Source organism: Podarcis melisellensis, assembly GCF_964234715.1.
Source record: "Podarcis melisellensis genome assembly, chromosome: 10".
In the NCBI taxonomy this organism is placed as follows: domain Eukaryota; kingdom Metazoa; phylum Chordata; class Lepidosauria; order Squamata; family Lacertidae; genus Podarcis; species Podarcis melisellensis.
This window is the reverse complement of record NC_138542.1, coordinates 47,959,853-47,986,770: the sequence shown is the minus strand read 5'-3', so window position 1 is coordinate 47,986,770 and position 26,918 is coordinate 47,959,853. Positions and strand designations below refer to the sequence as shown.

The 26,918-nt window shown below is 47.8% G+C and overlaps 1 protein-coding gene across 2 annotated transcripts in view; it reads right to left on the bottom strand.

Annotated features, from left to right (window-relative positions):
• The window catches only part of CARD10 (caspase recruitment domain family member 10), a 41,998-nt gene that overhangs the window by 8,866 nt on the left and 6,214 nt on the right, over positions 1 to 26,918 (bottom strand). For both annotated transcript variants that reach the window (XM_081928206.1, XM_081928207.1), the window contains exons 3-17: positions 26,114 to 26,326; positions 25,486 to 25,623; positions 23,014 to 23,339; positions 17,832 to 18,014; positions 15,608 to 15,763; positions 14,291 to 14,416; positions 13,176 to 13,373; positions 12,081 to 12,227; positions 10,279 to 10,394; positions 9,118 to 9,158; positions 7,737 to 7,857; positions 7,013 to 7,193; positions 5,034 to 5,157; positions 2,983 to 3,223; positions 33 to 102 (exon numbers count right to left, since the gene is read on the bottom strand). In XM_081928206.1, coding sequence (XP_081784332.1) covers positions 33 to 102; positions 2,983 to 3,223; positions 5,034 to 5,157; positions 7,013 to 7,193; positions 7,737 to 7,857; positions 9,118 to 9,158; positions 10,279 to 10,394; positions 12,081 to 12,227; positions 13,176 to 13,373; positions 14,291 to 14,416; positions 15,608 to 15,763; positions 17,832 to 18,014; positions 23,014 to 23,339; positions 25,486 to 25,623; positions 26,114 to 26,326 — 2,381 coding nt within the window. The remainder of the gene's footprint in view (positions 1 to 32; positions 103 to 2,982; positions 3,224 to 5,033; positions 5,158 to 7,012; positions 7,194 to 7,736; positions 7,858 to 9,117; positions 9,159 to 10,278; positions 10,395 to 12,080; positions 12,228 to 13,175; positions 13,374 to 14,290; positions 14,417 to 15,607; positions 15,764 to 17,831; positions 18,015 to 23,013; positions 23,340 to 25,485; positions 25,624 to 26,113; positions 26,327 to 26,918) is intronic.

The following is a 26,918-nucleotide window of genomic DNA, read 5'->3' as shown; positions in this document are numbered from 1 at the left end:
ACATTCCCCCTGTTCTCTCACCTCCAGCTTACCTTAGTCTTGCAGCCTTTTTGCTGGGCTGCCACTTGACTTTTCTCCTGTATCTTCAAGAGTTGATGAGCCCTGAAAGATGACGGCAATTGAAAACCAGTTTGCTGGGAGCACGCACACACACACACACACACACACACAGAGAGAGAGAGAGAGAGAGAGAGAGAGAGAGAGAGAGAGAAGCAGTACCATGGTCAACTGCTCTCAAGAGGCACAGGAATTGATCATTCCAAATGCCCTTTTTAGTGAAGAAGGCATATTGAGATATCTCTCATCCTCACAAACAGCCAGGATGGTGAGCCTCAGCTCCTGTTTTGCTTAGCAAGGCATGGAGACACAGAGGTACACTGTCAGTGCTTCCAAACAGTCAGCGTTTTGCAGGATTCAAGCGCACATCAGAACTTTAGGTCTGTGCAACTAAAGTGGATTAAGGGACTCTGTCGGCCTAGCAGAACAAATCCAGTTTAACAAAAACAAAAAAGCCAGACTTAATGCAGTTTGGAAAGTGATGGGGAATTCAGTGTAGAATTCAACACTGGAAAGAGGGAGGCGCAACTGGGCTTTCATTAAGGAAAGTCAATTAATCAAATGGATTTTAAAAATAAATCAAATGTGCATAAATGTGCGTACAATTACAACAATAGCTTATGTAAGTGAGGGGAGGTATGGTGATGGAAGTGCATGCTTCAGCAAGGGCCATCTGTGAAGAAGGTGATGTGGGGGGGGGGGTGCCACTTCTAAGATATACCTGCCATCTTCAGTTTTTGCAAGTATTTAGGGTAAACTCACATTTAACTTTAAAAAAAATAAAAAATAAAAACTTACCACCCAATCAAACCAGAGATGCTTTTTTTAGTCTATTAAAATGGCCCTAACCAATTAATTTAAATTATTAAAGGTTGCAGCCTGAGCTTTTATATACACATCATTACTTCCAGAGGGGCAGCCATGTTAAGTCTTTTGCAGCAAAAACCATTTATTATGGCAAATTCCGTTAGCCTTTAAGATGCCACAGGACTGTGTGGTCATTACTTATTTCCACTCTGTTCCAAGTGCTTTAACACAATTCTCTTCTCATTCATCTCTAATGATACTAGAGGTGAGCTCAGCGCACAGATCCTAACCAGGGAAGGCCACATGGATATTCCAGAGCTGAGGGGCAACTTGACCCGGTTCTCCCGAATCCCAGCTCAAATCCACTGATTCACCAGTTCCCTACAGCTCCCAGGCAGCTTCTGCAACAGCAGCGTGGCCACGTCTCCCCCTGATTGCCCCCCACCAAATTTCTGTCTCTGTTGCCTTACCCAGCACTGCCTGCCACCCACTCAGCCTTCTCTAAAAATCCAATGGAAACACAATAAAAAGCATGGCACCAAATAAAACTCAATTAGCACTCCAAAACCCAAGTCTATCTAAAATTAATCCAATAACGCTACATAAATATTACAAGACACCTTTAAAAACCCAGTTTAAACAAGGATGCTTTTGCAGATCCTGCTAAAAACCTGCAGACTGGACTTGGGCAATTCTCAGGAGGCAGAATGTTCCACAAAGTTCTTGTGCTGTTCTCCAACTGTTAGCATTCCTCAAAGGAGGAGGGCCTTACCGAAAGAAATTAAATGGGGGCAGGGAGGCACTCACTAACAACCTCCCCTCTCCCAGTTGTGGGTTCCCCGATAAACCTTTCTCCTACAGCACCCACATATCATAGTGGTGCTTAGATCTATGTGTTACAACTCACCGTATACCTTGTGCTAGTCAAGTGCTGCAACTACAAAAATATAAAGGGGAGTCTTAAGAAGCTGCCTTATGCCATCTCTTAGTATTAGTTGTTCTCAAGATCTCTGTTATGGTCTCTATTTTGCCCAGCAGCTGTTTTCCAGGTTCTGCTACCCAAAGAGCACGACTGCATCTCAATGTGCTTAAGTTACAAGGAGGGAGTTTTCCACTGAGAATCAGGAGAAAAGTCTTGAATGGTTATGGGAAGGGTTGTAGTGCAGGGCTTTGAATGCTGAAGGCCCCACGTTCAATTCCCATCATCTCCCCGTAGGGCTGGAAATGTCCACTGCTTTAAGCCCTGGAGGGATGCTGCCAGTCAATGCAGCCAGATGTTCCAGTGGGCCTGACTTCTTATAAGTTCCCTGTGCTCCTAAGAGCAGCTTAGAAAGCAGCCAATGACTAAAGCAGGGTGGAGGGTTCCTCCTTCACTGCCGATCTTTAGGCAAAAGCTGGGCAGCCATCAAGCATTTGGAACGCTTGAATTCTATGGATTTCCAGACCCAAGCACAGGATTGCACTAGGTGACCCCTTGACCCTTCTCTCCCTCCCTCCAGTTTTAAAATTCTTTCTCGGGAAAATGTCGGCTGCATCACCTGCTGCTGCTGTCCTTTCCCCCATTTTTAACTAGAGATGCCAGGCATTGACCTTGGTAGCTTCCAGACCACCCTCTTACTGACCATTCATCCCGATTTGTTCGCAGGGAGATTAGATGACAGGTGGCTGTTTACTGAGCATCCATTCCGAGGTTAGAGGATGTTGCCTCAAGTGTTACCCCACACTTTCCATTGCATTTGCCAGTTTCTTTCCTCATTGCAAGAAGTATGATGGGGGCGGGGCAGGGCAGGGCAAGGTGGGGGTGGGAATGTGGTGGTTGCATAAGGCCTCCCTTGCCTAAAGGATAACTTAGTAGAGCATGAGATTCTTAATGTCAGGGTCATAGGTTCAAAAGGATTCCTACATTGCAAGGGGTTGGACTAGATGACGCCCGTGGTCCCTTCCAGCTCTACAATTCCATGATTCTCTCATTCGGCTATAACTGCACAGCCTGAATTTGCCAGTATGACTGAACCCCACCCCAAAGGACTGGAAGCATCCCTTGAGCATGCAAAGCATCCCTCTGCCCACTTACGGTCTTGTGCATTAAATCACACCCAAGGGACAGAGGCCCATTACCTGCTGTAGTTAGGTACTGTGCCACTGTCCAAGTCCTGGAGGGTGAAGGGATCCACGCGGGCACAGTACCACTCCAGCCGCCCCTTGTACAAAGTGTCCGTGACGTGAAGGATCTCCCGGTGCTTCACGCACAAGGCGTAAGGGTCGGCAAGCTCCAGGAGGCTCAGGTTGGCCCGCACATAAAACGAGTCGCCAGGAACCTTCTTGCCAGCATCCAGTGCTTCTTTGAGAGGCTGGTATCCTGGTAAAGAGAAGATGATGCAAATGAGGAGGGCCCTGCTGGATCAGGCCAAAGGCCCATCTAGTCCAGCTTCCTGTCTCCTGCATTTGCCAACCAGGTAAGCTCACAAGCCAGACATGGAAGCAGCAGATCTCTCCTGTTGTTGCTGCTCACCCCTCCACCACCAGTACAGCCTCTAGCATGCAGAAGAGACAGAAAACAGCAGTTGAAAGACCCAAATAAATGCATTAGTTTTTTATCCAAAGAATGGTTTACCATCCTCTTCAGGAAAACAAAAGAGGGCTCAAGGAGAAGCTCGCAAACATCAATATAGTCCCTGCCTTCAGGCTTACAATCTAAATGACACAGCACAAAAGGAAAAGTGACTGGGAGGGAGGAGGAGGAGGAAAAAAGCAAAATCAGGCACGGTTTTGTAACAAAGGGCCCCTCCGCACTGGGTTTTTGTTTGGGTTTTGCAGATAAGGAACAAGTTGTTGTAAGGAAGCTCCTGTAATGACCAGCTAGAATGAAAAGAGTTCCAAGGAGAGGAGGAGGAGGAGGAGACATGAGTTGCTGGTCTCTCGGCAGAGCAGATGGATGGAGAGCCCTGCTTCCTTTGTCTCCAACAGCTGGAGCTCAGTGGAGCGGATGTCTCCAAGTTATTGTTGATGGAGGAAGGAACCTGATGGAGCTCATCGCAATGATGCATTATGTAAAGTGCACAGAAAAAGTCACACGAGAGAGGGCAATGATAGATAGAAGTCTTCAAAGTCTGTGTAACCGGGGGGAAAGTTCCACATAAAATTAGGGACTCACAGGAACGCCAAAGAAAAAGGGAAAAAAGATGGGAGATCTAGAAGCCTCATGTATCCCTCTCCAACATCAGATAAGCAGGTGTGACTTAGGGGGCCCAATAAGTGGCCCCTCTACTCCTCCTAACCCTCCTGTGAACATGCTGTTCAAAAAAGCATGAGAAAGAGAGAGAGGGAACTTCTGTATCCTGTTACTGATCAGCATGAGAGCAGGACAACACTGCCTTGCTCCAAAAATGGAGCAACAGGAAGAGTCAGTGGCTGGTCCCCTCTCCTTGCTCTTTTGCACGGAATTCTGCAGTTCCAGCATTGTGACAAGGCTACTTGCAGAAGTCCTATAAAGTGAGGTTCTGTATGTAAAAGAAGCACTAGTTTAAAGATGCTGATTATAGAGAGCTGATTATGGAGAGAGGGCTCCATAACGGCCCTGCTACTCAAAGGAAGAGAGGCATCTGGGCTTCCAACCCAAACTGCCCTCCAGGCACTAACTCCCATGATCTGAATCCAAGCTAGTGGGGAGTCTGGCTTGAGCTGCCAGATTTTGGACAAGTTCCATCTGGGTGACTTAAATTAAAATCAGGGGCTCTTATCACCGCAAGGGTAATCCTTAAAGCTGTACACGCAAATTAAAAAGCCATGGGATACCAGAGACTTGCAGCAGCAATGGGAAATCTGTCCCAGCATGGCAACCTATATGACACCCTAAATGAACGGTGTGGCATACACTTCCAAGTATTGCAAAAGAGGGGCACTGCCACTCTTGGCTAACCGCAAGTCTTGTGTGATCTAAGGGTTCTAAGATATCATTCCATAGCCACAGGGACTAGAAACTTGGTTTGTGCTTACTTTTCCTAAATAAATCAAAACTTGAAAAGTGGTGGCACCCTAGGCCAGATATTCAGCTAAAATGTTTCTGCAGCAGCAGCACAACAACTGTGCAACAGACCCACAGCCTTGACTGTCCAGATTAGTTAAGGACAGAACAATCACATATGCAGGATTGGGTAAAAGTGGCTTACCTCTCATATCAGGGAGGAAGAGCAGAGCAGATGGATCATCCCAGTGCAGCAGACTCAGGTAAGCTACTTCCAGGGTGCAGTTCTCCAGAGAGAGCACTTCCCCATTTAGCTGCGGACCCCTAAGCTGCCACAGAAACACACACAGAGCAGAGATGCAGGGATCAGTTACAATTAGCTTTGTAAAAAAATAATAATAATCGGGACTTTAAAAAAAGAAAGAGAACTGTGCTACTACCTCTCCATCTATCCCCTCTGCAATCTTTAAAACAAAACAAGCAAGCAAGCGAGCTGTAGGCTGTTAATGCACGCTTGATAGCAGGTTTCCCGGGGACAGGAGATCTGAAAAAACAGGCTGCCGTTGGATTCTTTGATCTTCCTTCAAAGAAGGGGTGCAGGGAATTGGGAGATCCTAAAGAAGAACTTTCCAGAGCTACTGAAACAGGCTCCAGGAATCTCTGTTCAGAGGTGGACTTGTGGCCTGTGCACATTCACCCCAATGCCCATGTAAATGCTGGGGAATGGGACAACTTCTGGGGAGAATCGGGAACAGAGGGAGCTCACTGTTGCATCCTAGACGAATATCAGCCACTAGGATAGTACATGGACTGACATTAAGAGCAGCAATAGAACAAAGGGGGAAACCCTAGGCCCAGCTTGGCCCTAGAGACTCTCCCCAGTCACACCCTCCTTGAGCATTTTTGCCTGGCTGGAGTATGTCCGTTAACTCTGCTAATGCCTCTTGCTTGCGTGGATGGAGGATAGATCAGAGCTGTGTGAAACCAGCCTGTCGAACAAAAGTAAAATCTGCATATATTGCTCCGCCTGCTTTGCCTCTGGCCCCTCCCACCACAAGCACGTGGCCCATGAAAGGTGGCGCAGATGGAAATGCGACTTTTGTGCTGAAGAGGGCTCCCCAGCATTGCTAGGGCAGGCGATGGGAGTCGGGCATTTAAGTGGGCACAGATGTGCAAATCAGATTCAGAAACTAAAAAGGATGCCCAATCTTTTTGTAGTTGGTGTAGCTTGGTGGGTAAAAGACTTAAGAGCTGGGAATCAGAATATCCTAGGTTTGAATCTTGCCTCTACCATGAACTTGTTAGGCAAGCCTCTCTTTCAGATTTCTATCTGCAAAATGGGAACAGCAGCAGTACTTGACACATCCTACCCAGCTGTTGCAACAAGGACAAAGAGGTAATGTATATGAAGTGTTTTGGGAACACTGAATGCTGCCTTGTACCTAGTCAGACCGTCACTCCACCTGGCTCAGTATCCCCTACATTAAGGATGTCGCTGGACTACAATTCCCACAATCCCTGGCCATCAGACTCTGCTGGCTAGGGCTGATGGGAGCTGGAGTCCATCGACACCTGGAGCACCATGCCACAGGCTCCCCACCTGTCAGTGGGGCTTGCACAAACTTTCAGTGGTTCTCCAGGGTTTCAGACAGGAGTATTTCCCAGTCCTAGGTACTAGGGATTGAACCTGGAACTTTTTTCCTTGGAAAGCATGTGCTCTGTCACCAGGTTACATCCCTCCCTAACCACCTTGATTGCTTGAAAAGGTTAAATTACATGTGAAGTATCATTAGGATAGTCTTGGAATAGACCAAGCCCACACCCACATATCAGCGCTATCCTCCATTGGGGGGGTATATGCAAATAAATCACTTGTGACCTGATGCCAGGTTTAGTTATGCATGGGCGTAAATGACATCTTCACTGCAGGACTTGTGCAAAAGTATGAGGGGACCCGTGCAAAAGTAACTAGGCAGCAGCTGAATGTCTGAAGTAAGACATTTGCAATAAAGAATTCAGCCACCAGTTGTCATTCTGCCTTGTATATCTGGCTAACAGAGAGACAAACAAGGGGAGTCACCTTTTGGTTTATTACTGCAATCCCACCCACCCACCCACCCATTCCACTTCCTTATAACTCTTCCCACTCCGACATTATCTGCAATTCCAAATATTCATTCATACCTCTAGGAGTCGGCATCCCTCTCTGAGCCCCACGCGCTCCGCTTCCGAGCCTGGCCTCACCCACTGGACATAAATCCCAGTTGTGTTTCCTCCAAGGATGGAGATGTCTCCAGCCAGTCTGCTGCTCTGGGGCGCTGGGACATCCATGGGCCCCGTGTGAGGCAGGTGCACCACAAGAGACCTGAATGGGGAAGGAAGAAAGTATGGATTTAGACTCTGGTACATCTCATTCTCTGTTTCAATGAGCAGGATATGCGGCCGGGATGGACCTGTGGCCCTCTAGATGTTGCTTGGACTACAAATCCCATAATCTCTGTCTTACTGGCCATTCATTGGAATTGGGAGTCCAACAACTTTTGGAAGAACCACAGCTTCTGCTTGAGAACAGGTTGATGGACTAGAGGGACCTTGGTTAGAACTTGGAGAGCTGCTGCCAGTCAGAGCAGGCATTGATGGAGTAGATGGACCAACAAGTCTATAAAAGGCAGCTTTACGTGTTCCTATCTTCACAACCAGGTGAAGCAGTGGAAGCAGCAGCAATGGTTGCAGGACCCAGTAGCAGGGAGGGGAGCTGAATCCTGGAAACGGATGCCATTCAACTGCAGGCACAGACCTCACAGAGTTACCCAGCGTGGCTGCCCCACCTAGGATGCCTGCATTCCTAGGGCTGCCTCTCCAAACCATCAGGGAGGCAGGAGTGTTTGTTTGAGAAAGGGAAACAGACCTCCTGGAGAAGTCCTGCTTGACAGAGCTTCTAGACAAGCAGATTTCTGACTTTGCCCTGGTGTAGGGACTGCTGGAAGAGGAACGGGATCTGGCAGATGAGGGAGTGTTGATGGCACTTCCTGAGAGAGACAGACAGAACAACAAGAAGTTACCATGGGCAACATGCAAGGATTCATAAGCATCTTTCATCTGAAAGGCATTGAAGTCATTGGGCCGGGGAAACCCCAAGCTCCAGAACTGCATTTAAATGATCCAGCTACATGGGCAGCTGGCCATGTAGGTTAGGATTCACACAACCCCGCCCTCAACAAAGTTATTAGGTCACTTAACACCAGCTCAGTTGCACAACCGACAGCTGCGGAGAAAAGCAAATCCCAGACAGCTAGAGTAAGGGCAGTGAAAGTTCAGGATAGGGGCTGCATGCCTCCCCCTCTGACCCTCAGGACTCTTCCTAGGCCACACCTCCTTTGCAAGCCACGCCCCCTCAGTGGCCCTGTTGCACACCCTCCTTTCGCCTGGCTGGAATGTGTCCCCAAACTGTGGTTATGTATCCAAGCTTGCCTGAATGAAGAACTGGGTGTGGGGGGGGGGGGAAACCTCTGGCTTTTGTGTGTTGTGAATGTTAACCTACATTCAATGCTCTGCCTCTGGTCCTGTGCCTCTTCCTTCATGCAGTTCCTGGGCTGAAAAAAGGTCCCCCCACAAACACACTCCTGAGCTAGAGTAATCTCAGAAGAGACCCCTCAGTATATAAGTTCTGAAGAACAGTGTATCAAGCAGAGTGGCAGGCAGGCGAAAAGATGGTCAGCTGTACTCTACGGATACCTAGATTGGATTCTTCAAATGCCCATAAAAGGAGGGAGTAGGGCAAATCCAGGAGTGGATTCCCCAAGTATGTTGGAGTGGACTCTGGGCAAATCTCCCCACTTTCCAAAGCCTCCGACTGCAGAAGCCAGACACTCTTTGCACACAGGCCAATTGCCCCAAGGAGTGGCGTTGGTAGAAAACTCCACAATCTAGCCAAGGCCTGAGATATACAGTGGGACAGGCGTTGGGAGATTTACAGCCTGTCACCAAGAACCGATAACAGCCTGAAGCTGAAGCATTTATCTCTTCCGGTTCCCACTCCTCTGAAACTGAATCAAATTCACTGTCAGACAAAAACCCGCTGTAAATTAAACACACCAGACCGGAATAGCCTCAGAACGATGTGCTGGCGAGACCCTGGAGGTGGATCCCAAGAGCTGGCAGGGGAAGTGTGGGGCAAGGGTGCCCCCTCGTGGGCACACGGGCAAGCAGCTGATTTGGCAGGGGGGAGCCCATAGCTCTCAAGAAGAGAGGCTCTGTAACGCAGGGGGTGGGGGCAGGATTGGCAATACCTGTTAAGTCTTCCAAGCTGCCAAAGGACCCACAGGACCAACTAAAAGCATGAAGGAAACACAGAAGGGATTAATTCAAAAGCATACAAACATCAAAACCATCCCTCCACCTTTCTCCAGTTTTCTCTTAATGTCTTTTGTTGCATTTGGATCCTTCCCTGTCTCCAAACAGCTCAGGGTGGTTTGCATGAGGTTCCTGAACAGTCAGCCGTCCCAAATACTAGCTGAGGACAAAACAGGCTTAGCTACATTAGGTGGGACTGCCTGCAGCACCACCAAGCCACTTCCAAGACTTATCATTGCAGAGATGCTCATAGATGCAGCCCTAGAGCCAGCTTTTGCATCCCTTCTCATAAACGACAGCGGCTCATCCATCCTCCTGCACACAGACATCATCTGGTCCTACCCAAAAAGATACCCCACTTTCTCCAGAGAGGGCATATTCAGTTCACCCCACCTTTCTTCCCTTGCATTTATCCCTGCCATCTACTATAACTGGTGCACCCGTATCTCTACCGAGCTGCAATGAAAACCTCTTAGGTCCTCCACATTTGCTGCCTGCCACCCCCTTGCATCCTACAGCATGCACAGACCACGAGGTCTCAGGTCCTGCCCACGGAGTCCCTTTTTCTTTCTACCTGCCTGTCGGCTCCTGTCCCATGTAGACATGGGGAGGGGGAAGTTTGAAAGGGAATCTTCTCCTGCTCAAAGAAGGCTGGCTGCATTTGGAGTCAGATCCAGCCCTTTTCAAGCTGCACTCAACTCAAAATGGGGTTTGTTTCCCACCCCCTTCACTGCCTTCTTGCTCTCCATGCCAGCCCCACCTTTAAAAAAAGCTTTATGTCCAGGAAACAGGACAGTGGGAGAGCAGAAAAGGGGTAAGAGCCTGGGATCCGTGATGGGAAACTATGAAAAGAGCATCATCACATCCAATGAAAGGCCCTATATGGCTACTCTCCTGCCCTCCTACACAGATTCTCCCTCCCTCCTTCTCCCCCTCCCCCCCCCCCTTAAGAAGCTGGAGACTTGGAGAAGGGGAAGAACTGGGATTTTAAAGCATTCAAGTTCAATGCTTTAAAAAAATCCCTTGAGGCTTTGCCTGAGGCTGAAGACACCAACATGTAAGAGAGAGTGCCATTGCGCGGGGATTCCAAGTGTCACCTCTTGATGGGGGTGGGTCTGTCCTCACGCTGCCTCCGAAGAATGGAGCCAGTGCAGGGGGGGAAGGGGAAGATGGAAAGGCGGTTTATTTCTCTCTCGCGTTCTGGAGTCACTTCCTAAGGAGAGAGGAGAAAAGACCTGAAAGCCAAAACGCCACACGCACCACAAACTTCCTTGTCTCACTGTTCATCAGCGAGATTAAAACCTAGTAAACTGTAAATCAAGTGTGTGTACAGTCATACCTCGGGTTACAGCCGCTTCATGTTGCGTTTTTTTGGGTTGCGGACTGCCGAAACCCGGAAGTACCGCAAAGGGTTACTTCCAAGTTTCAGTGGTCGTGCATGTGCAGAAGCGCCAAATCGCAACCCGCACGTGCGCAGCCGCGGGTTGTGAACGTGCATCCCGCACGGATCACGTTCGCAACCTGAGCATCCACTGTATAAGTTTGTATATGAGGACAAAGCCTATGTGGGGAGTTGGATGGTGGGGGTGCATGTTACAACAGGCAGCATGAAGGGCAGAGTTGCGCCACCAATTGGGTCGTGGGTTGAAGAGTTTGAATCATAGAATTGTAGAGCTGGAAGGGACCCAAGGATCATCTAGTGCAAGCCCCTGCAATGCAGGAGTTCTAGCAGGGGCAGGGAACCTCAGGCCCAGGGGCCAAATGCAGCCCTCCAAGCCTACCTGCCTGGCCCTCGAGACTCTTCTTAGACTGTATAAACTTCCCAGCTGCTGCTTCACACTCTCATTTAGTGTTTTTCAGCCTGACTGGAATATGTTCTTGAACTCTGGTAAACAAGGGAATGTGCAGAAACTAGCCTAGCGTACAAAGGTTACATCCACACCCACTGCTCTGCAAAACAGTGAAACAGCTGCCTAAACTCTTAGGAACAGAGGAAAATTGCCTCATTCCAAGTCAGATCATTGGCCCAGCTAGGACTGCGTTGTCTCCTCTGACTGCCCACAGCTCTCTGGGGTCCCAGGGAGGGGTCTTTCCCACCAGGACTTAGGGCTGGGCAATATCTGGTTTTCGACATCGTGATATTATCAATTATATACCAATATATCACAATGTCTGAAATGAGGGTGGAGTTATGTAGAGGCACTGGTTGGCTTCACGTTTTCCACCGCATAGGGATTTTTGCCAGCACCTGCTCTTGTGATTCGCTGGCCCCTGCAGGAGGCAGAGGAGAGCTGAGATGGCTAAGTTAAAGGGGCTGCAGGAATTGAGAGCAGCTTTGTCTGGCTTCACTGTTTTCCCCACATTGTAATTTTTGCATAGCACACATACACATCATGATTCAGAATATATTGCCAGGTCAAAAATGATGAAACCGATTATCACAATATGGACTTTCAAACAGATTTTGGATGATGTATTGATATATTGTCCAGCCCTACCAAGATTAAAGGTAAAGGGACCCCTGACCATGACGTCCAGTCGTGGCCGACTCCGGGGTTGCGGCGCTCATCTCGCTTTCTTGGCCAAGGGAGCAGCGCACGGAAATGCCAGTTACCTTCCCGCCGGAGTGGTACCTATTTATCTACTTGCACTTTGCACTTTCAAACTGCTAGGTTGGCAGGAGCACGGACCAAGCAACGGGAGCTCACCCCGTTGCAGGGATTCGAACCGCCGACCTTCTGATTGGCAAGTTCTAGGCTCTGTGGTTTAACCCACAGCACCACCCGCGTCCCTAGACTACTTGATTCTTTTTAACTGTAGATGCCAGAGAAACTTCTGAGAATCTGGGAAACTTCTACATGCAAGGCATGAGTTCTACTTTATCCAACCCCACTCTTACCCCGTTCTGGCTTATACAGTCATCAGGGAAGACGACGTCCAAGACGCCTGGCGTATCGACCACTCCACCCTCCAGCGATGGAGGCTTCTCTACCATGCTCCAAGTGCTGCTTAGGATGGAGCAGAGCGAATGGGAGGAGGAACACATCTGCAGCGTGGAAAAGCAAAAGACATCTCAGGGGTCAGCTCCCCAATGAGAGAGGTGGCGCTGTTCAAACTTGGCTAGAAGAAGCTGCCCTCTCCAAGGTGCACCTCCTGCAGTGATTCTAGGGGGGACAGAGGAGAGGCCACTAGATAAGGCCACAGCACCTCTGACCACGAGCCACTTCAAAGGCTAACTGCACCACAAGACTGCACAACTGAAATTAACCAACACACAGGCTGCGCTCCTATACTCGCTTACTTGGCAGTAAGCCCTAATGAAAACAACTGGGCTTACTTCTGAGTGAACACGCACAGGCTTGTGTGGTTCAAAAATATATGGTTCAAAAATATTACAACAGGTAATGAGGCTCACCGCAATCACACCATCTTCAACACTCTTGAGCTATTGTTTGTCTATCTTGGGCAGGTGGAGCTGCAAGCAGAGCTATTCTGTTACTGAATGGGAGGAAAGCTTCCCCTACGGATGTACACGGCAGATACTCATGGCCTACTTTATTATGACATGTGCTTCACAACACAGCAGGGTCCCTCCCAGGTTGTGGCATGAAGGCGCATGATTCAGATACCTTGCTGAAGCAAAGCAGGTGTGGCTCGAGTGAGGGCCTGGATGGGAGACCACCTTGGAAACCCAGGCCTGCCAGCTCAAGCTCCATAAGAAGAAAAGCAGGAAAGAACCACTTGAATTTGAAGATGGACAGCTGGTAAAACTGCAAGTTTGCAGTTGAGGGCCTAAGTATCAAACCAAGAGCTTGATAAATTCTCAGCTGCTAGTTTACCTCCAGCCCATCCCCTTAACATACAAGGAATTCTGTCCTTCCCTCCTAACTTTATTCTGCTCAAGTCTCAGCTGCCTTGCCTTCCCTCCTTCCAAAATATCCACCTTCTCCCCTTCCTTTCTGCCCAAAGGCTTTCTCCTCTTTTCAAAACGCACCTTCTTGCCTAAGCCCCTGGCGCAATGGCATCGCTGCACCTGAGCTTCAAGGGTGCCAATCTTGCCCTCGGCCTCTGTGAGTCTGCCCAGCAGCTCGTCCCTCTCTTCCTCCAAGGCCCGGACACGCTTGCGGTACTGGTCCTTCTCAATGAGGATCTGGGAGTATTGCAGCTGAACGCCATCTCGGCTCTGGATTGCCTGAAACAAAACACATTCCTGGTGGGGGGTGGTTGACATACCTTGGGAAGGTGGGATTGCTCACAGACAGACGCTTTATTCTGATTTTGTTTTTTGTATACTGTAATGGAGTATACAAATTAAGCAACTTTGCAAGCCTCGTTTATCTTGCACAGCTCATTGATTCTGCTTTCCATAGCCAAGGGATGGGGGCAAGGAGTTACCAGGAACAATAATGCCCCACCCTTGGCTACTGCAAGGCCCTCTTCTGCCAACTAGGTGCCATCTGTATGCATTGGTGTCTTAAGGACTAGAGAGCCTGCTTTCTGGAGAAATTTTGGGTTTCCCCAGATGCTGAGCTCTGGAGCTTAGTATCATATCCCACACTTACAGACTACAAATTGCAGACAGGTACGGCAAGGCTCATACTTGGCTGGTAGGATACCAATCCTCAACTCCCTGCAGCTTCAGGAATAGAGTGGGGGGGGGGGTCCTCCGCATGACGGCTTCTAATGGGAGCACCTTCTCACTGGACACTGCTGCCCTCCAGATACTGGTGGACTCCCAAGTCCCATCAGCCACAACCAGCATGGCCGATAGTCAAGAATGATAGGAGCTGAGGTTCAACAACAGGTGGGCCACAGGTTCTCTCCACTGTGGCCCAATGTAGTGATGAGCTTTTCAGCCACTGCCTTATATGGTGACATAGGACTAAGGAGAGGATGAAGCCACCAAAAAGGTCTCCATTCCAGTTGATCTCCTCTGCTTCCAAATACTTTTCTTAGCATTCTTTCCATTTTGGCTTCTTGATTCTCATGACTAACTACATCAGTACCACTTGTCCTCACCTAGCAACCCAGAATGATAGAGGGATTCTATCTCTTATTAGAGACCCTTGCTTCTAGCATAAGGGGAGATGGCTTAAAGAAGCAGCTCACCTGATCTCTTTCCTTCTCAATCTCCTCTAACTGAGCCAGCACGGTATTCATTCTGTGTTTGTACAGGTCACAGTTCTTCTGCAGAGTTTGGTGCTTCAGCTGGAGGTCTTCCTTATCTTGCAGATACTGGAGAGGTGGGATGGGGGGCGGGGAGAGAATCCAGAGGGTTACATTTTCAAGGAATATATTTAGGGCTTAAAACTGCTGCAGGTTTAGACCTGCAACCTGTGCAACCAGATCTGTAACACATCAAGTGGAAAAAAAGAAGGATGCATCTGCAAATATTTATTGTCACCTCTTTGCAAGCACACACAGCTCAGCATACACCAGCTAATGGGGTTGAGAGCCTGGCTTCGTGGTAGTAGCTTTGAACAGGACCAGTGTCAGCAGTCAGCATTGATGGGCAGCTGCCAAGAGCCACACCCGGTGCCAGCACTTTGGTCCTGCTCCTCTTCTTCCTGGCTACCTCTGCTTGTTGACCTTCCCCTCTCCAAGCAAGTGAGCAGTGGAAAGAGCAAAGGCAGGGGCAGGCGGCAACATCCACTCATCTTGCCCTCTCCTTCCGGGCAGTGAAGCCCAAGAAGGGCCATGGCACAGCGGCAGAGCATCAGCTTTGCATGCAGACGGTCAAGCATCTCTGGTACAGCTGACAAAGAGACCCCTCTCTGAAACCCTGCAAAGCTGCTACCACTATGGACAACACTGAGCTAGATGATGCTATGGCCTCGGTCCTGTATACCTGAAGGAGCGTCTCCACCCCCATCGTTCAGCCCGGACACTGAGATCCAGCGCCGAGGGCCTTCTGGCGGTTCCCTCATTGCGAGAAGTGAGGTTACAGGGAACCAGACAGAGGGCCTTCTCGGTAGTGGCGCCCGCCCTGTGGAACGCCCTCCCATCAGATGTCAAAGAGACAAAGAATTACCTGACGTTCAGAAGACATCTTAAGGCAGCCCTGTTTAGGGATGTTTTTAATATGTAATGCTGTATTGTTTTTAATACTGATTGGGAGCCGCCCAGAGTGGCTGGGGAAACTCAGCCAGATGGGCGGGGTATAAATAATAAATTATTATTATTATTATTATTGGTATCAGGCAGCTCCTACTGTTTCTGTGAAGCAGATTGGGCTGGGGCCGGGGTGAGGGGGAAGCAAAAGAGCCATAGCAAGGAGGGGACCAACTTAGAGAATGGTGACTTTTGAGAGCAACTTGGTGAAGGTCCCTGCAAAACCTGGCTGAGACATTAACAACTGAATGCATTCAGACCACAACTGCATCAAAGCTTCCCCCAAAACAGATGCCCGGGGAAGGGGCAACTGACCTTATCTCTCAGCTCCTCAGCCCACTGCAGCTCATTTTGCACAGAGTCCAGTTTCTGGCACAGTTCCTGCCTGTCTGCTTGCGCTTCCTTCCAGTCATGCTCCAGAATGTCTAGGAGGATCCTCTCAGAGCCTGGGACTGGACCTTCACCTGCTACCTAAGCGACAGAAACGCAGAATCACCTGCCTGGCGGGATGAGCCGAGTTAGGGATAGCATGATGGACAGAGAGAGAAACAGCAGTCAGCACTTGTAGGGTGGCTGTTTACAGTATCTCCCACTGGGGGCTTCAGAGTAGAAAACGTCATCTATATATACTTTTTTTGTTTCGTTTTATAATTTCCCCCACCACAAACTGCAGGTGCCTCTTACAATACAAACTCCACACCATCTTTTATGCCAGGATGCTGGCCTAGATGGGCCATTGGCCTGATCTGGCAGGCTCTTCTTATGTTCTCAATCCTGGGAATTCTAGTTTGGTGACTCCCTATCCACCACCTCACAGAACTACAACTCCCAAGGTTTCCTGGGGAAAGGAATGATGGGAGGTCTGCAGGGTGGATGTACCCTAAAAGCTGGTTCACATGCTAGCTCTGTTTGCACGTAACATGCCGGTAGGGATATCCAAGATACTGAATGGAAAATATACCCTCCATCTCAAACTAAAGAACCAAACTGTGAATGACTGAAGCTGTAATGTCAAAATGTCGTAACTAAGCAATGCTTTACGGTTCATTAGGAACACGGAAAGATGGGGTCACGTCTTCCAAGATAAGAACCTTATAATTTCATGCTTTATGGGCCCTGCTCTTAAACCACTCCAAGTTTAAATTACACAGTTTTAAATGGCAATATCAACATTTTTCTGAGCATGTAATAGATTTATATAACAAACTGATTCTATCCAGATGCTGCCTCCTCACCAATCAATTTATTTTCACATCCCCAAGTTAAATTATGTCCTCTCCTGGTTAAACCTTTCTTCTTTGGGGGGCTGGGGGATTGGAAATAATCTCAAACTGAAAATGTGTTTTAAACATTTTTCTCCAGGTTTTGCAAATAGGCTGTGTATCGTGATAGAAGGTCATACAAACAGCATTTAGGGTGGAGAGATAAGAGATTTCACAAACCACAAGAGGTCTGTGATGCAGGATACCTTTTTTAAAACAAAACAGGGGGAAACGGTAAAATAATGTGTTCACATACTATCTGTGGGTTAAGATTTTGTAACCCAGATATCAACAGGCAGCTTTCATCTCCTAAACAGTCACAGCTGTTGAAACCACCCATTGGTATTCTACCTACATCTCTAAGCCAACACTAGAGGCCTTTCTTTTAAACAGATTTTATTTCTCTTAGCATTTAACTAGGGCTAGAGCCGTGATCTAGCAACAGGGGCACTGAGATCCATCCTCCATGAGAAACATTATGGTCGCCTTGGATGCAGCATTAGGGACCAGCCTTGCTGCAGGAGATTTGTCTGTTCAGCACATTTTCTCTTCGAAATGAATCGTGGGCGGTGCAAGCTCCAGCAACACAAAGGTGAAATTAGGAGCTTTGAAAAGGGTTTATTTGGGGCAGGGGAAAACAAAGGTTTGCAAAAAGGCAAGGCACCGCAGCAATGAGAATAGGGCAGCCTTGTTGGAGGGCCACACGTAAAATCAAACATCTAGCAGAGACAGGTAGAGGCAACGGAGATGAGGCTGAAGCACTGTGATGGGCAGGTGTCTTGAACCAGACCTTCCAGCAGCCTGCATCCCACAAACATATACCTTCTGCACCACCTCCAGGTGTGGTTAAGACTCCAGCTCCCATCAGCCACAGCCAACATGGCCAATGGTCAGGGATGATGGGAGTTGTAGTCCAGCAACTGTTTTTGCCCATCCTGAACTATACCAACTGTCCCAGGCCCTTTTGATCTTCAGGTTGCCCTCAGGTCCTGCTGGCAGGCTTCTTGCAGGCATCTGGTTGGCCACTGTGAGAACTAAATGATCCAGCAGGGCTGCATATTTTAACTTTCCTGGGACCTTCCACATTCAAACCATATGCTCTGCCTTTGAGGTACCCCCATCAGACTGGAGAAGACATTACTGGACCAAGAAGAACTTCCTGCAAGCAGAGGCTGGCTCTTACCATCCAGGAGAAGCTCAAGTTTCAGCGGTGAGACATTAGATGCAATTCAGTAAAGCTCCTCCACGGGTTAGCATTAAACATTTTCAGCAAGTACCTGCAGGCTGCTCTGCAGCTCCTGAAGCGAAGCTATCAGTCTCTGGTTCTCTGCTCGCAACTCACAGATAGTGTCAGCAAGGCCACGATCCTCCACTTCTCTCTGGGGAGCTGCAGATGCCTGCTTCCTAAGTAGGGAGCATTCTTCTTCCAGGCTGCTGACCTTGCATTTCATCTGGTCTACCTGAAATATAGGAAACAAAGGCCACAGCCGCTCAATCCCCTTTTCTTTACTGATTTGATTGATTTGATTAATTGATTGATTGATTGGCAGGCTGCCTTTGAAGGATTAACTTCTTCAAAGTGGTTCACAACACTTTGAAAACATAAAACGATGTAATTACAAATTATAAAGCAGCAGTCTAAAACCCTCAAACCTATCAAGTGATAATAAAGACAAGGGGATGAACTAAGCATGAATGAATCTGAGCAAAGTGAGCTTCTCTCCCCATAACCCATCCTACGATTCTAGGGATCGGAATCAGAACTTCCAGATCAAAAGGGAAGGATGCCAAAACAACCACTTCTCTTTTTAGGACAAGCACTCAATATCTCTGATTAAGAAGAAAGAATGCCAAGAATTAGATAGAAATTGGGACTGATCAGCTATTCCTAATAGCCTTGGGCCATTCTACTGGAGTAAAAATCAGGGTCCTATAAGGATGGCATTCTCCTCGTTCCCAACCCCCGGCCTTCTTTTCATGTTCAATGGCTCTGTGGGGGAGGAGTAGAGTCTTGTCAGGTGCCTGGACAGCCTCAGATACAAAGCAGAAGACCCAGTGGCGTAGCGTGGGTTGTCAGCACCCGGGGCAAGGTAAGTAATTTGCGCCCCCTAACTTGTGGATTTGCGCCCCCTAACCCTAACCCCCAGATGTTGCGCCCGGTGCGGCCGGCCCCCCCTGCACCCCCCACGCTACGCCACTGAGAAGACCAGGGTTGGTCTGACAAAGTAGGTTTGAAATTTTTTCTTGATTTTATCTTTTGTAAACTGCTTTGAGGTTTTAGGAACAAGAAAGTGGTTCAAAAATTTTATGAAATATGTAATATTGTTTGGAAAGGGGGCTTGCAAAAACAGGAGGGGGTTTGCTCCTTTGTAAACGAAATTGATATGAAAACAGAAATACTCCAACTTAGGCAGGATCAATCAAGTTATATTCTCTCTCTCTTCTCTCTCTCTCTCTCTCTCGGCATGGGGCAGTCAGTGTGGCAGTTGTTGCTGAACTACAACTCCCACCTTCCATGACCATTGTTCCAAGTTGGCTGGGTTGACCGTAGTTGTAGTTTGACAACTGGAGGACAACCCCTTTGGCTATCTCTGCACTAGACCCACATTCCACATTGTTTTCCATAGTGCTGTGACAGAAAGTGCAGAGGTGGTGCAAGATAAACAGGAAGGAGTACAGGATACAGGTAAACAGGGAGGAGCAGTTTAGGTAAACCCGCAGGGCAACAGTGAGTAAGAGCTCTGTGGCAAGAATCCCAGGAACCAGAAGACTATTATTATTCCAGATAAGAGACTAAAACAGCACTGCAGTTATTCCAGATAAGTAAAATCAGATCAGAACAGATTAGCTCATAGTGAAACTTTTCTGTCTCAGAGAGAGGAAAGAGGTATGTCAGTTGCTCAAGGTGAAAGCCAGGTGACCAAGCTGCAGCCCCATAAACTCCTTCAGGTATTTGGAATGATAAGACTCCTTAGGATGTGGGTTTATCACCCAACCATTTAAGCTTCCAACCACTTTCTAACCAGCATCTCCTTAGTGGCCTTACAAGGTCAATTAAAGGTCCATTCATGTTTTTATCTCACCTGGAGTACCTACAAATTTCCTGATGAGTCATCAGCTGGGGAGTGATTGGAAGCACAAAAACAATCAGATGACACACCTACATTCTAAGCAACAACGGGGAAATCCTAAGCTTGCCTTGCATGCATAATAACACACAAGCACACACGAAACCTACTATGCTTAAACCACAGTGCACCAAACTCTTTATCTGATTAAAACAAATGTGGAAAAGATCAACGTTCTGTCCCATAAATCACAAGAAGGGCAAATAAAGAAGTTTTCATCTCTCTTGTGAGCACACACACACTAAACCTTTTCACATGAACACAGGTTTTAGCAACAGCAAATAAGCATGAGGCTTTCTTTAATTGCTGCTACATACTGATATTGCAGATCTGGGCTGGTTTTGCTAGGCTCATATTCTGATTCTGCCATGAGCTCAGCAGAGGGCCTGGGGCAAGTTCCTCTCTCCTGCCTCAGCCTCCGCTTCTGTAAAATGGGGCTGACAAGTGGGACTTGCAATAAAATGTTGCAGTGCAAAAATGCTTCTTCTTCAGGGTTCAACACTTCATTCGGTTCCCCCCATCCACCTGGTTTTCTTTATTTCCCACCAGACAGTCAGCATTTGACAACCACTTATGCAGCTCAGGTCCTGTTTTGCAGCTGCCGGTAGATTTCAGAGCTTTTTTTAATGCTGGTACCTTTTTTGGTCACCACACCCCGTTCAAAAGGTACAGAATTACAGCTAGAAACATAGAATCAGGAGTGCACTTACAGCGATTTTCCTTTGCAGCTGCAGCCTGAAGTCAAGACACGACTACAAAGGACAGCTCTTTTCAGTCGCACCTTGAATTAAAGAGGCTGCAAAGGAAGCATCTTCTTGAAAGCTACAGGTTTAAAGTTGGAACACCTGACATCATATCATGTCAGCTGATTGACAGGTGAGTAGCCCTGCCCAGCTGTCAAAGTGGCCCTTGGAGGGTGAAGGAATTCTGGGTCCAACCTGCCAATCTGATCCAGTTCCCTACCCATGGTATATTTGATAAAACCAACCTTACCCAACTGGGGAGTTTTAAGGGAATTACTGATATTATTTTAAGAATAATTTATTTATTTATTCCATGCCAATCTGGCTGGGTTTCCCCAGCCACTCTGGACGGCTTCCAACAAAAGATTGAAATACATTAAAACATCAGTCATTAAAAACTTCCCTAAACAGGGCTCCCTTCAGATGTCTTCTAAACGTCAGATGGTTGTTTATTTCTTTGACATCTGATGGGAGGGCTTTCCACAGGGTGGGCGCCACTACCAAGAAGGCCCTCTGCTTGGTTCCCAATAACAATAATTTATTATTTTACATGAAGCATTTTGAATACTGTGAGCCACTATAAAAAATGTCAAATATCGTAATTTTAATTGCTGTTGGCATCCTATCCTGAACCTTTAGGGGCAGAGTGGGAAATATGGAAATAATAAAAATAATCTACAAGAGGAATGACATGTTATAGACATGTTCCATTGTGAATAACTGCAGGCAGACATACACAAACGTACCCTAGAAGCAGGCCCTCACTTTCTGGTACTTGCATCCTACATGAAAAGATGCTCTGCTATAAACGCAAACGAAGCCCCTTTTCAGTTCACTAAAGAGAAGATTAAGAAGTGCCTTAGCCATGGTCTGCGTATTAATGCCTTCCTGGAGCAAATGTGAAAGTAACTACAGGGCTCAGATCTAACCAACGAAGGCGAGGACTGCCGCCATCAATCATTTTTACGGCGTCATCAATATGCATAGGGCTTTACGGAGCAAAATAGCAGACAGTTGCTTACTCCACAGTGGCCGTGCCGTACAGGGGGACAAGTGGGAGAGATAATAAAAGGAAGGGGAGGACAAGAGGGGAGGGATACAAACACGAGAGAAACCACAAGACAGAAAGCAAACAGGGTGTATACATATGCCTAAATTAACTGAAGGGGGAGTGGGGGGAGAGAGAGCTTTGAGAGGAGCCCAAGAGAATACAAAACTCCCAAGGAGGTACTTGGAAGGTGAGAAAAAGCTGGCTGGGAATATTTGGAACATCAGGAAATGCTATACCTGGTAAGACATATGCCTTGCATGCAGAAGGAAGCAGGTTCAATCCCAGGTGTCTCCAGTTCAAAGGATCAGGTGAGGTGATAGACCAGGCATAGGCAAATTTGGCCCTCCAGATGTTTTGAGACTACAACTCCCATGATCCCTAGCTAACAGGACCGGTGGTCAGGGATGATGGGAATTGTAGTCCCAAAACATCTGGAGGGGCGAGTTTGCCTATGCCTGTGATAGACCCTTGGCCTGGAGAGCTGCTGCCAGCCAGATCAGACACAATGGGTTGTTTCCAACTCAGTTATACTCAAGGTAAACCCATAGAAATCAGTGAGTTAGTCCTGCTTAGCAACATCAATGGGTCTACTCTGAGTAGGGCAAGCAAGGGCTACATCCCAAAAATGTCCAAGACTGACAAATAATCTGACTGGGTGTAAGACAGCTCCCTACCCCAGTAAACATCAGCTTAAGAATTATCATGTTATGAGACTTGCCGGAGAACGCAGATACTTCTCTATAATTCAGAACCTTTTATATGTACCTGGGGCTTTTCCTAAAGTATATGCACGCTCTGGCCTTCATGCAAAAACAGCAGCCTGGATATTCTCCTATGACACCAGTCCTCCAAAACTGACTGCATGACGAAAGTTCACACACCCATAACATAGTGTCATTTGGAAAATATAAGGCGTACCCTTTCTGGGTACAGTGGTACCTTGGGTTAAGAATTTAATTTGTTCTGGAGGTCCATTCTTAACCTGAAACTGTTTTTAACCTTAAGTACCACTTTAGCTAATGGGGCCTCCCACTGCCGCCACGCCATGGTTTCTGTTCTCATCCTGAAGCAAAGTTCTTAACCCGAGGTACTATTTCTGGGTTAGCAGAGTCTGTAACCTGAAGTATCTGTAACCTGAAGCGTCTGTAACCCGAGGTACCACTGTATATACACTCCTGTGTTTCTGAGAATCCACTGGTGGTGGCATTCATTCCAAATCACTGCATTCCTTTGCCTAATTCCCTTGAGCACTACTCTGGGGAAACTTTTTTAAACCTTCAAATATGAGACAACAGTCATGCAACTCACTGGCCAGCCTTCAGACACCTTTCCCCTATTTCCCTATAAAGGAGTGGCTGGCAGGCCCGGACCAATGAACCCAAAGCACCTACATCCAGGCAGGCAGTGAATCATTAACACAGTGATTCCTGGCACCTTGGTTTATTTTGGGTGTGCACACCCGTTTCCATTGCCCTCTTAACACCTGCATGCATTCACCAATAGTCCCCACCTCCCTCTTTCCCCCTGCTCTCCATACCCCCAGCTGCAGGTCCCGGCTTCGGAGAACAGCAGCGTTCTTCTCCTCGCACAGGTGGGTGTAGCGCATGGCCAGCATGTAGTTGTCGTCCTTCAGCTTCAGCAGCTCCATGCTGTGGGAGTCCCACTCCTCCTGGAACCTCTGGTAACGTTCCTGCACCTTCTGCAGCTTCTGGAGCTGCTGCTTCAGCTGGGCGCCCTCCTCCTCCAAGGCCCGGTTCTTCGCCTGGAGCCCGTGTTCCTTTTCCAACTGCCCTCTCCGCTGAGCCCTCATCTTCTTCACCTCCATGATCAGGAACTGAGTCAGGCCTTCATGGCCCTCCTCGTCTGGAAAGCAAGAGGATGCTCAGCAAATTGGGCACATGGGGGTTACAGCCAACCAGGTTTCCACTCACACTAGACCCACTGGAATTAATGGGCCTATGTTCGTTAGTGGGACACGGGTGGCACTAGGGGTTAAACCACAGAGCCTAGGACTTGCTGATCAGAAGGTTGGCGGTTCGAATCCCCGCGATGGGGTGAGCTCCCATTGCTTAGTCCCAGCTCCTGCCAACCTAGCAGTTCGAAAGCACGTCAAAGTGCAAGTAGATAAATAGGCACCACTCCGGTGGGAAGGTAAACGGCATTTCCGTGCACTGCTCTGGTTCGCCAGTAGCAGCTTAGTCATGCTGGCCACATGACCCGGAAGCTGTACGCCGGCTCCCTCGGCCAATAAAGCGAAAGGAGCGCCGCAACCCCAGAGTCGGTCACGACTGGACCTAATGGTCAGGGGTCCCTTTACCTTTACTTATGTTAGTTAGTGGGTCTACTCTAGGACTCGTTTTGCAGATAACCCATGGACTCTCAAGGGCCATAGCTCAGTAGCAGAGTGCCTGTCTTGACTGCAAAAAAATTCCCAGAGTCAATGTTCAGCATATGCAGGTAACACTGGGATAAGCCTCCTGCCCAAAAATCAGTTGTTGTAGATCAGTGTTTCCCAACCTTGGGTCTCCAGCTGTTTGAGGACTACAATTCCCATCATTCCTGACCACTGGTGTTGCTAGCTAGGGATGATGGGAGTTGTAGTCCAAAAACAGCTGGCGACCCAAGGTTGGGAAACACTGCTGTAGATCAAGAGTGTCCAACCTGATGGTCTCCAGAGGTTGTGAACCACAACTCCCATCAATCCCAGCCAGTACGTCCAAAGGTTATGGGAGCTGTAGTTAACATCTGGGAGTTGTAGTTAACATCTGACTGGTAGTCATGTTGGCTACCAATCACGTAGACCAGGGGTTCTCAAATTGTGGTCCGTAAGCTTCATACAGGTGGCCCATGGTGTGTCCGTGAAGAACAGGGGGAGCAGCAGATGTGAACAGCAGGCACAGTGCATTTAATATCCATACGGATTTTTATTTTATGTTGTATTTATGGAATTCACCCTGTAATACAATACAACATATGAAATAAAATCAGCAATAGCAATGCAATTAAAAATCATGCCACATCTGTCACAGCACACCACAACTGCTGCAACAGGCAGGAGAATCATTAAGTGGTCCACCAAGATCCTCAGCAATTTGCAAGCAGACCACAGGGTGGAGGGAAGTTTAGGAATAATAATTAATAATAATTTATTATTTATACCCCACGCACCTGGCTGGGTTTCCACATCCACTCTGGGCAGCCCCCAACAGAATATTAAAAGCACAATAAAACATTAGACATTAAAAACTTCCCTAAACAGGGCTGCCTTCAGATGTCTTCTAAATGTCAGATCGTTTTTTATTTCCTTGACATCTGATGGGACGGCGTTCCACAGGGCGGACGCCACTACCGAGAAGGCCCTCTGTCTGGTTCCCTGCAACCTCACTTCTTGCAGGGAGGGAACGGCCAGAAGGCTGGACCTCAGTGTCCCAGCTGAACAATCGGGGTGGAGACGCTCCTTCAGTTATACTGGACCGAGGCCGTTTAAGGCTTTAAAGGTCAGCACCAACACTTTGAATTGTGTACTAGGCCAAATGGAGCAATGGTCCAGCTCAGTGTTTCTAACCAAGGGCAGTCAAATCACACATTCACAGGATGAACATGTTCACCACACATTGGCTGGCATTTGCAGCAGCAAATGTGGAGATGTTTCTTTATAAACATACACTGGGCATGTGCCAGGAAGATGCAGTCCAACTGAAGCACCCCACTGCGTGTATACAAACACACATCTCTGCTTTACACTTTGCAGCAGTCACAGAGTGGGAGCTGGGGTGCTGCTTCTGCCCTGCCTTCCCAGATGTGGCACCACTGCTGCTTGTCAAAAATGGGATGGGGCAGGGAGAGGTGGCGGCCAAGGCAGCGGAAGCACCAGGTTGGCCACCACATGCCCATTCACCCTGCATGTGATTCCCAGGCACTGACCCAACACTGACCTGCTTAACATAAGCAAGCTGTCGGCCTCCTGTGCCAAGGGACCTATAAGGAGGAGACTTCCACAACTTCTTACCCAGGATCATCGAGCAACGCTGAACTGGCTGCTTCCCTGTCAGCTGGGTGAAATGCTCAGGGTAATAGAACTCCAGGGATTCTAGGAACGCTTCGTAGCCTCTTTTCCCTCGGTTTCGCAAGATATCCATGAGGAGTCCTGCGGAGGAAGACAATAAATAATAATAATAATAGAACAAATGAGTGCCACACGATCAGCAGCAAGCTGAACCAAAAACCAAGCAGCTTCAAGTAACCAAAGATACTACTCCAACCTTCTCCCGTGGTCCCAAAACCATGCAGAAGCTGCTGGATCCAGAAGGCTTGAGCCCAATTTCATTTCAGTCTCCGTCTCCCTGCATGAATCTTAAGCCCCATTTTGTAAAATTGGAACAACAAGAGCATAAATCATAGTGATTGTTGCGTGGGTAAGGCAGAGTGGGGGGGAGAAGGAAAGGGAGAGAGAAAAGCTCCTTTCATATTAAAATGCAATGTGAAGCCATGATAAATAAAAGCAATAAGCCAGGACCGTAGGGACATGTGTCTGGGATCCATTCCTAGATTAGGGCTTTGGGCCAGGACTGCTTTATACAAAGCAAGCCCTCACCCCCAGCGCTGTACTTTCCATGTGAGTTCTTCACTTCTCTCACCTGTCCGGTTGCTCTTGCATGGAAACTGATGGGGACTCAGCACCATCTCTTCATCCTGCTCATCAATCACACGGCACTGACGGAGGTATGGAGTCAGTTTGGCCGGGTTCAGAGAGCGGGTCAGCTTGTGCCGGACACTCTCAATCTTTTCCCACAATGCATCTTCTTCCTCTCCTGCCTCCGAGAGGCTTTCGTTTACTATCTCCTTAGGCCCTAGGGGTGCACAGACAGGGTCATTAAATTTGAACTCGTTTCGTCAAACATGTGTTGGAAATGTAAAGAAAAAGAAGGGACTTTTTACGATATGTGGAGGGAATGTAGAGAAGTTTAAAAAAATTGGGAAATGATATACAATGAATTGGGAAAAAAATGTTTAAAATGACATTTGTAAAAAAAAACCAGAAGCATTTTTGTTAGGGATTGTAGGACAAGACCTACCAAGAAAAATAAAGAACTTATTTATGTATGCTACAACAGCGGCAAGAGTCTTGATAGCACAAGGATGGAAGAATGGGGAAATCCCAATGAAAGAACCGTGGCAAGAGAAATTGATGAACTCTGCAGAACTGGCTAAATTGACATATAAACTGCGGGACAGGGACAACTGTGACTTTAAGGAAGACTGGGAACTTTTTACAAATTATCTAAAAAGACAACAAAATGAACTGGACTCCTTGGCATGTTTTGAATAAACATACACAAATTTATTGGTTGATAACATGATAGATAGACAACGCAGGGATATGTATAATTTTATAACATGCAGAGAAATCAGAGAGAAGAGCTGAGGGAAGTCCCTGGTGGG